The following is a 10,000-nucleotide window of genomic DNA, read 5'->3' on the forward strand; positions in this document are numbered from 1 at the left end:
TTTACGTGATGAGGTCATATTATGTTTTTATTATTTGCCACCAAAGCGAGGTTCCAAACGAAGAATCAAAACATGTTTTTGGGAATGAATATATTTAATCTTTTTATTATTTCTGAATCTGAAAAACAACCAAAGAAGGAATTTATTTAAATGTTAAAAGCTCAAAAGATTGTTCAAAAACCTTCAAATAATAAGCTTAAACTGCTGAAATACTTACCTTATAGTACTAGAATAACAATCTTAAACTACTGACTGAACTGCTGAAATACTTAGCTTATAGTACTGTAATAACAAGCTTAAAGTACTGACTGAACTGCTGAAATACTTAGCTTATAGTACTAGAACAACAAGCTTAAAGTACTGACTGAACTGCTGCAATACTTAGTTTATAGTACTGTAATAACAAGCTTAAAGTACTGACTGAACTGCTGCAATACTTAGTTTATAGTACTGTAATAACAAGCTTAAAGTACTGACTGAACTGCTGCAATACTTAGTTTATAGTACTAGAACAACAAGCTTAAAGTACTGACTGAACTGCTGCAATACTTAGTTTATAGTACTGTAATAACAAGCTTAAAGTACTGACTGAACTGCTGCAATACTTAGTTTATAGTACTGTAATAACAAGCTTAAAGTACTGACTGAACTGCTGCAATACTTAGTTTATAGTACTGTAATAACAAGCTTAAAGTACTGACTGAACTGCTGAAATACTTAGTTTATAGTACTGTAATAACAAGCTTAAAGTTATAACTATAAGTAATGAATGGATAAACCGTAGAAAAGCAATGCAATAAGTCTGATAACATTCCTGAAGTCTAGAAAAGCTGCACGTTTAAATCACTTAATCCACATGGTTTCCAGGTTGTATTATATTAAACTCTCGCTGTTATACTATATATATCTCTTTAATGTTGTAACTCTGATATTTTCTACGTAGGATTTGCGTTTAAACTGTCGAGCGTGGAGCGTGTCTGTAAAGAAGTTGATTTCATCTTGTTTTACGTGTTACGTTGTATTAAATACTCATTGAAGTGAAAGTATGAAGGCTTAGGATGCATTTAAAAAATAATTTCTGTTACTCTCTAATGCTGCCTGTTACTACGTTTAAAACTGCACTAAAACACTGGAAGTCTGAAGGAAAGAGGAGTGTTTGAGTTTGTTTTTTCAGCTGTAATAAAATGTTATTGAGCAAATGTTTGAGTTTTTTTCTGCAGTTACCATTTTCGGCCACAAGATGGAGCCACCTCCCAACTTCATTACATCTACTATCCTCCGTCCACATTATTACGTCTACTATCCTCCGTCCACACGACACAGGAGGGAGGAAAGGAAATGAGGAGGAGGGAAGGATAGAAAAAGAAAAGGAGGAAAGGAAACAGGAAGAGGAAAGGAAAGGAAACAGGAGGGAGGAAAGGAAACAGGAGGGAGGAAAGGAAACAGGAGGGAGGAAAGGACACAGCAGGGAGGAAAGGACACAGCAGGGAGGAAAGGACACAGGAGGGAGGAAAGGAAAGGAAACGAGGAGGAAAGGAAACAGGAGGGAGGAATGGACAGGAGGAGGAGGAAAGGAAACAGGAGGAGGAAAGGAAACAGGAGGGAGGAAAGGAAACAGGAGGGAGGAAAGGACACGAGGAGGAGGAAAGGAAACAAGGAGGGAGGAAAGGAAACAGGAGGGAGGAAAGGAAACAAGGAGGAGAGGAAAGGAAACAGGAGGGAGGAAAGGAAACAGGAGGGAGGAAAGGAAACAGGAGGGAGGAAAGGAAACAAGGAGGAGGAAAGGAAAGGAAACAGGAGGGAGGAAAGGAAACAAGGAGGAGGAAAGGAAAGGAAACAAGGAGGGAGGAAAGGAAAGGAAACAGGAGGGAGGAAAGGACACAGGAGGGAGGAAAGGAAACGAGGGGAGGAGGAAAGGAAAGGAAACAGGAGGGAGGAAAGGAAACAGGAGGGAGGAATGCACACGAGGAGGAGGAAAGGAAACAGGAGGAGGAAAGGAAACAAGGAGGGAGGAAAGGAAACAGGAGGGAGGAAAGGAAACAAGGAGGAGGAAAGGAAAGGAAACAGGAGGGAGGAAAGGACAGGAGGGAGGAAAGGAAACAGGAGGGAGGAAAGGAAACAGGAGGGAGGAAAGGAAACAGGAGGGAGGAAAGGAAACAAGGAGGAGGAAAGGAAACAGGAGGGAGGAAAGGACACAGGAGGGAGGAAAGGAAACGAGGAGGAGGAAAGGAAAGGAAACAGGAGGGAGGAATGGACAGGAGGAGGAGGAAAGGAAAGGAAACAGGAGGAGGAAAGGAAACAGGAGGGAGGAAAGGAAACGAGGAGGGAGGAAAGGAAACAGGAGGGAGGAAAGGAAACAGGAGGAGGAAAGGAAAGGAAACAGGAGGGAGGAAAGGAAAGGAAACAGGAGGGAGGAAAGGACACAGGAGGGAGGAAAGGAAACAGGAGGAGGAAAGGAAACAGGAGGGAAAGGAAAGGAAACAGGAGGGAGGAAAGGACACAGGAGGGAGGAAAGGAAACAGGAGGGAGGAAAGGACACAGGAGGGAGGAAAGGAAACAAGGAGGAGGAAAGGAAACAGGAGGGAGGAAAGGAAACGAGGAGGAGGAAAGGAAAGGAAACAGGAGGGAGGAAAGGAAAGGACACAGGAGGGAGGAAAGGAAACAAGGAGGGAGGAAAGGAAACAGGAGGGAGGAAAGGAAACAAGGAGGGAGGAAAGGAAACAGGAGGGAGGAAAGGAAAGGAACAACTAATATGGGATGAATTGTGCTGAGAAAGATGCACTGTAAAAACTTTGAACTGGACACCAGACTCCATGTAAATAATCAGGACTTTTAGCGTGTATAGAGCCAGCATATCTCCACCAGACTCCATGTAAATAATCAGGACTTTTAGCGTGTATAGAGCCAGCATATCTCCACCAGACTCCATGTAAATAATCAGGACTTTTAGCATGTATAGAGCCAGCATATCTCCACCAGACTCCATGTAAATAATCAGGACTTTTAGCGTGTATAGAGCCAGCATATCTCCACCAGACTCCATGTAAATAATCAGGACTTTTAGCGTGTATAGAGCCAGCATATCTCCACCAGACTCCATGTAAATAATCAGGACTTTTAGCGTGTATAGAGCCAGCATATCTCCACCAGACTCCATGTAAATAATCAGGACTTTTAGCATGTATAGAGCCAGCATATCTCCACATGTAAATGGGTGAATTAAGGATTTATTTCAACCAAACCAGAGTGGTGATTGTTGGAACAGTGGAAAGATGAACCAAGACGGCTTTTGATAGTTTTATTTAGTTTCTGTCCACTTTGAATGAAGTGTGTTTTACGACGCTAAAAGTGCTGATTATTTACATGGAGTCTGGTGGGTTTGGTGATGGTGACTTCGGGGCTGTTTAATGTTAAACTAAAAGGTCTATCTCTGTAGGGATCCTTTCCATAATATTAACAGTAAGAATTCTGAATACTGGTGGTATAATCTTTGTCTTAAATCTTAAAAAAAAACAACCCTAAAAATCAGTTATACTACTCCCACCTGCCACAGCTTCCAACTGCAGTGGGTGAACAAGTTTCACGTCCGGTTGTTGAGCATTTGTTGAACCTTCCTTGGTATTTGCGGTTAAGATCATGTCTTACGTGTGACATTATCACTTCGTGAAAGAGGAAGTGTTCATTTCTTTTGTCTCTCAGTGGAAGACGAAGCACTTTCAGATCAGAGCAGCACTTTCAGCGTTTTGGTCAGTTTCTTTCTTCTGGTTTCTGGTGTCTGATCATGCATCTGCGTTGGATCATCCTCCCGGTGTTTCTGGTGTTTGCTGAGGCCGAGAACGTGACTGAAGTCAAGGCAAAGCTGGGTCAAAACGCCATCTTGACCTGCTCGGGGAAAACTACAGACACATACTGGTACATAAAGATAAGCAGCCAGGTCAAAGGATTAATCGCCCGGACCTACTCAATGGATCCCAATGATACCCTGTATTACATTCATCCTGAAACCACATATATTGCCAAGGGAAACACATTGGAGATCACAAACATCACAGCAGAGGATTGCCGGCTTTACTTCTGTGCCAAAAAGGAAGGTGGCAACATGACTTTTAGAGACACTTTTCACCTCGTTACAGGTAAGTCCCAACCAATGTTTCTTCATCTTTGAACCGGCCGCGTCCTCTCGCGTCAAAAATGGAAAATGAACAGTTTTTTTATGCTTTTTTTAAGGATTTATTTTGGGTTTAGGGTTTCCGTTTATTGCGTAGAGACAGTGGATAGATGTGAAAGGTGGGAGACACACAGCAACCAAGACATGCAGGAAACCATCACAGGTCGAACTCAGACGCTGGACCTTCTGCATCGAGGAATAAACCTCTAGGTTAGGGTTAGTGTGCATATGTGCGCCTGCTCTACCCACTGAGCTACCCGCCTACTTCTGTCCCTTTTTACACACTTTTTTGTCCATTTTTTCAACGTTTTTGTCCATTTTTTCAAAGTTTTTGTCCCTTTTTACAATATTTTTGTCCCTTTTTTCAAAGTTTTTGTCCCTTTTTCCATGTTTTTGTCTTTTTTTCAACGTTTTTGTCCCTTTTTACAATATTTTTGTCCCTTTTTCCATGTTTTTGTCTTTTTTTCAACATTTTTGTCCCTTTTTACAATATTTTTGTCCCTTTTTCCATGTTTTTGTCCCTTTTTTTCAAAGTTTTTGTCTCTTTTTACAATATTTTTGTCCCTTTTTTACAATGTTTTTGTCCCTTTTCTCAACGTTTTTGTCTCTTTTTTCAACGTTTGTCTCTTTTCAATGTTTTTGTCTCTCTTTTTTCAATGTTTTTGTCCATTTTTTCAACGTTTTTGTCTCTTTTTTCAACGTTTTTGTCTCTTTTTTCAACGTTTTTGTCTCTTTTTACAATGTTTTTGTCCCTTTTTTCAATGTTTTTGTCCCTTTTTTCAACGTTTGTCTCTTTTTTCAATGTTTTTGTCCCTTTTTTCAACGTTTGACACACCATGCTCTTGCATGCTCAAGCACTGGTTGCAAGTCAGATTTTGGTTTTTATTTTTACCACAAGAGGAAATTAACTCAACTCTTCTAAACCACACACACTTCTGTCAAGGAAGGAAGGAGGGAGGCAGGGTTCAGTTACTACTATCTCTGTATGGATGATATGATGTATAACAGCTGTATACTACTATCTCTGTATGGATGATATGATGTATAACAGCTGTATACTACTATCCCTGTATAGATGATATGATGTATAACAGCTGTATACTACTATCTCTGTATAGATGATATGATGTATAACAGCTGTATACTACTATCCCTGTATAGATGATATGATGTATAACAGCTGTATACTACTATCTCTGTATAGATGATATGATGTATAACAGCTGTATACTACTATCTCTGTATGGATGATATGATGTATAACAGCTGTATACTACTATCTCTGTATGGATGATATGATGTATAACAGCTGTATACTACTATCCCTGTATAGATGATATGATGTATAACAGCTGTATACTACTATCTCTGTATGGATGATATGATGTATAACAGCTGTATACTACTATCTCTGTATAGATGATATGATGTATAACAGCTGTATACTACTATCTCTGTATGGATGATATGATGTATAACAGCTGTATACTACTATCTCTGTATAGATGATATGATGTATAACAGCTGTATACTACTATCTCTGTATGGATGATATGATGTATAACAGCTGTATACTACTATCTCTGTATGGATGATATGATGTATAACAGCTGTATACTACTATCTCTGTATAGATGATATGATGTATAACAGCTGTATACTACTATCTCTGTATAGATGATATGATGTATAACATGATGTAATAACTCAGGGAGACCTGAGATCATTCACACTGGCTTTACTGCTGACAGTCAGCCGTCTGGTTGGTGTGTCAGGGCCTTTATCATTTGTACCACAGCAGCTTTGCCTCAGTTTCTTACGCTCACGTTTGTCTCCTTTCTTTCTCCAGATGATCCTATAACTCCTAGAAACAACCAAGAGCAGCAGAACAGCTGCATAATGTGCCAGAATGACGTCGTTTACAGCTCGTTGGCTGTGAATATCCTCCTCATCTTAGTGATAATAGGTGAGTCTGTTTTTACCAGCGGACTCTGTGGTCACTGCTCTAAAAATACAGACAGTTTCTGCATGAGTACGTCCTGATATGAACTCCTTATGTTTCTGTTGCTTCTTGCAAACCAAAGTCATAGTTTTGTGCTTTCAGAGTTTTGTTGTTGAGGATCTGACTCACCTGTAGGGCTGGACAGTATATCCATATTATATCGATATCGTGATATGAGACTAGATATAGTCTTAGATTTTGGATATCGTAATATCGTGATATGACATAAGTGTCTTTTCCTGGTTTTAAAGGCTGTATTACAGTAAAGTGATGTACTTTTCTGAACTTACCAGACTGTTGTAGCTGTTAAAGCACCAATTGTCAACCCTACAATATCGTCGCAGTATCGCTATCGAGGTATTTGGTCAAGAATATCGTGATACCTGATTTTCTCCATATCGCCCAGCCCTACTCACGTGATGCTTTGTTTTGCAGGATTGGTTTTTACTTTACTGTTTTTGAAGAGGAACAACTGTGACCACCAGGGGACTGAACCGTCATCTTTCACCTGTGAGAACCCAGAGACTCTGGAGACACCGCAGGTAAACAAACTACTGCTATCTGTACTGTGATATTACTAATACTGCTGTTTCAACACAGTCTCACTCCCATTGCGTCAAAAGACTGACGCTTAGTACGGGATGAAAGTCCTGTGTTGTTTGACCCATCCAGCCATCCATCCATTCAGTCTTTCATAATACTCGCTACCGTTGTTGCTCTTCGGGTCCTATTTCAACGATCTGAGGTCACGGCGTGAACACCTGGTGCAGGTGTGTTTAGGGCGTGTAGGAATCCACTTTTGCTTTGCTTAACGACGGGAAAAAGGGTCCGTGTGCCGGGCGCATGGTTCTCAAGGGTTGACCTTAGTGTCTTCATTAAGCAGAGGTGTGTTTTGGGCGTAACATGCAATCAACCAATCAGAGATCATCTCCCATTCCCTTTAAAAGCCAGGCGCGTTTGGACCTTGGAGCATTGCTGTTATGATGGAGGATTTGCACCGTAATATTTGTATTTGTAATCTTCTGCATGTGTGTGTGTGTGTGTGTGTGTGTGTGTGTGTGTGTGTGTGTGTGTGTGTGTGTGTGTGTGTGCTGCTGTGCGTCCCTGTGTGTGTAACAAGCATAGTGTGCACGTGCTGTGCATGAGCCTAGGAGCATTTTACTAATGCTCTGTTAAAATAACAATGAAATGCTGCGTTATTGACTTTAGACCAGGTTTTTGTTGGTCAATGGTGCCATCACTTCCCACTGCCTCAAGATAGCAATACTCCCAGGATGCACCTGAACACACCTCCCTGTAAGACCAGCACGCCCAGAATGCACCTGAACACACCTCCCTGTAAGACCAGCACGCCCAGAATGCACCTGAACACACCTCCCTGTAAGACCAGCACGCCCAGAATGCACCTGAACACACCTCCCTGTAAGACCAGCACGCCCAGAATGCACCTGAACACACCTCCCTGTAAGACCAGCACGCCCAGAATGCACCTGAACACACCTCCCTGTAAGATCAGCACGCCCAGAATGCACCTGAACACACCTCCCTGTAAGACCAGCATGGGCCACAGATTGGAGCAGGTGCATTTGTTATTTAAACGACGTGGGCGCTGGACAGGAAATTGACAACTGCGTCGGTCTAAAACTAGCAAAGACACTTGCGTCGGGCTTTGCGCTGCGTCGTGTGCAAGATAGGAGCCCTGAGAGCCACTGACCAAGCGTCAGTATGAGACGGGTTGGGAGTGAGTATGGGTTGACTCATGCCCTGTGTACTTTCTTAATGCGTCTGCTGTGTGTTTCAGTACGAGGAGATCCAGCTCAGAAACGTTATGCCAGCTGTTTCAGATTGTATATACTACAAAGTTCAGCTGCCTCAGTCCACGCTGCGTCCTCCACACCCCTGAAACCTGCATGGTACCACTCACCTGTACTGTAATATGTTTGACTGGTTGTGTTGGACTTGAAACTGTGAAGATCATGAGCTCTTCAAGCTCATCAACGCACAAAAAGACTTCCAGAAGAAAACATGGAAACCTGACGAGTTGTTTGGGTTGTCCCGATCTTTGAAAGACGTTTTTTGTATTTATGTATTTGTTTTTAGTTTCTTTTCCTGTCTAACAGAGAGGATATCCTTCCTGTAAGACGCAGACTTGCAGCTTTGACGTTGAGACAAAAGAATAATGTACATGTGTTGATGCTTCTTGCAGGTTGTTGTTTGTTAAATAAACCTGAGAGTTGTGGTCTGATTTGTGCTGCTCAGTGTGTCTTACGCCAGCTCAGACTCTTGTGGTGTTGGGGGTGTTAACATGTTCACATCTACAGCAGAATAATTATTCATAGCACCCTGGAAAATAGGAAGTAATGACACTCTTCTCAAGACAAAGAAGAAGCCATTTTAGATGAAAGCGTGGCTGCGTTTCAGTCGGTTCTCTTCTGGTTTCTGGTGTCTGATCATGCATCTGCGTTGGATCATCCTCCCGGTGTTTCTGGTGTTTGCTGAGGCCGAGAACGTGACTGAAGTCAAGGCAAAGCTGGGTCAAAACGCCATCTTGACCTGCTCGGGGAAAACTACAGACACATACTGGTACATAAAGATAAGCAGCCAGGTCAAAGGATTAATCGCCCGGACCTACTCAATGGATCCCAATGATACCCTGTATTACATTCATCCTGAAACCACATATATTGCCAAGGGAAACACATTGGAGATCACAAACATCACAGCAGAGGATTGCCGGCTTTACTTCTGTGCCAAAAAGGAAGGTGGCAACATGACTTTTAGAGACACTTTTCACCTCGTTACAGGTAAGTCCCAACCAATGTTTCTTCATCTTTGAACTGGCCGCGTCCTCTCGCGTCAAAAATGGAAAATGAACACTTTTTTTATGCTTTTTTTAAGGATTTATTTTGGGTTTAGGGTTTCCGTTTATTGCGTAGAGACAGTGGATAGATGTGAAAGGTGGGAGACACACAGCAACCAAGACATGCAGGAAACCATCACAGGTCGAACTCAAACGCTGGACCTTCTGCATCACTTCTGTTCAATGTTTTTGTCAGTTTTTTGACGTTTGACACATTTTCTCACCATGCTCTTGCACAGACACAAGCGTGGCATCAAAATAACTCGCCATAAAGTAGCCGAGAACTGTTGGAAGACAGTTGATCAAGCATTTGTGTTTTTATCATTTGTACCACAGCAGCTTTGCCTCAGTTTCTTACGCTCACGTTTGTCTCCTTTCTTTCTCCAGATGATCCTATAACTCCTAGAAACAACCAAGAGCAGCAGAACAGCTGCATAATGTGCCAGAATGACGTCGTTTACAGCTTGTTGGCTGTGAATATCCTCCTCATCTTAGTGATAATAGGTGAGTCTGTTTTTACCAGCGGACTCTGTGGTCACTGCTCTAAAAATACAGACAGTTTCTGCATGAGTACGTCCTGTTATGAACTCCTTATGTTTCTGTTGCTTCTTGCAAACCAAAGTCATAGTTTTGTGCTTTCAGAGTTTTGTTGTTTATTCAGAAATTCGTCAGAAAGAACTCATGGTATGAAGTTTAAAGAGCATCTTTCTGTTCTGTTTTGCAGGTTTGTGTTTGTTTGACTCGTCACCTTTTACGTTTGAGAACCCAGAGATGCTGGATGTGCTGCAGGTAAACAAACCGTTCCCCCCGTCTATACTGTGATATTTACTGGAGCTGCCTTTACAAGATGTCTTCTCTGTTGACTGTTGAAACAGGACCATGTTTGTGACACCTTTTCACAACGTTTTGTGGCTTTTTTTTAGTTTTTGTCGCCTTCTTTTTGAACTTTTTTGTCGCCTTTTTCCGATGT

General features: G+C 41.8%; 2 protein-coding genes across 2 annotated transcripts in view; both read left to right on the forward strand.

Moving 5' to 3' along the window:
* Positions 1-3,692: 3,692 nt before the first annotated feature.
* LOC144513730 (uncharacterized) lies at positions 3,693-8,415 on the forward strand. The gene is made up of 4 exons (XM_078244905.1): positions 3,693-4,133; positions 6,018-6,134; positions 6,606-6,712; positions 7,972-8,415. Exons 1-4 carry the CDS (start codon positions 3,782-3,784, stop codon positions 8,071-8,073), a joined length of 678 nt encoding a protein of 225 aa, XP_078101031.1. The 5' UTR covers positions 3,693-3,781; the 3' UTR covers positions 8,074-8,415.
* A 51-nt stretch (positions 8,416-8,466) lies between these two features.
* The window catches only part of LOC144513731 (uncharacterized), a 1,956-nt gene continuing 422 nt past the window's right edge, over positions 8,467-10,000 (forward strand). Inside the window, exons 1-3 of the mRNA XM_078244906.1 lie at positions 8,467-8,974; positions 9,418-9,534; positions 9,755-9,819. Coding sequence (XP_078101032.1) covers positions 8,569-8,974; positions 9,418-9,534; positions 9,755-9,819 — 588 coding nt within the window. The 5' untranslated portion in view covers positions 8,467-8,568. The remainder of the gene's footprint in view (positions 8,975-9,417; positions 9,535-9,754; positions 9,820-10,000) is intronic.

Source organism: Sander vitreus, unplaced genomic scaffold (genome assembly GCF_031162955.1).
Source record: "Sander vitreus isolate 19-12246 unplaced genomic scaffold, sanVit1 ctg330_0, whole genome shotgun sequence".
Lineage (NCBI taxonomy): Eukaryota > Metazoa > Chordata > Actinopteri > Perciformes > Percidae > Sander > Sander vitreus.

What these genes read in the sequence shown, in the direction of transcription:
- LOC144513730 (XM_078244905.1), top strand. Translation starts at nt 3,782, where the DNA reads ATGCATCTGCGTTGGATCATCCTCCCGGTGTTTCTGGTGTTTGCTGAG. An exon ending in CCTCATCTTAGTGATAATAG is followed by an intron (nt 6,135 to 6,605) that starts GTGAGTCTGTTT and finishes TTTGTTTTGCAG; the next exon opens with GATTGGTTTTTACTTTACTG. An exon ending in AGACTCTGGAGACACCGCAG is followed by an intron (nt 6,713 to 7,971) that starts GTAAACAAACTA and finishes TGTGTGTTTCAG; the next exon opens with TACGAGGAGATCCAGCTCAG.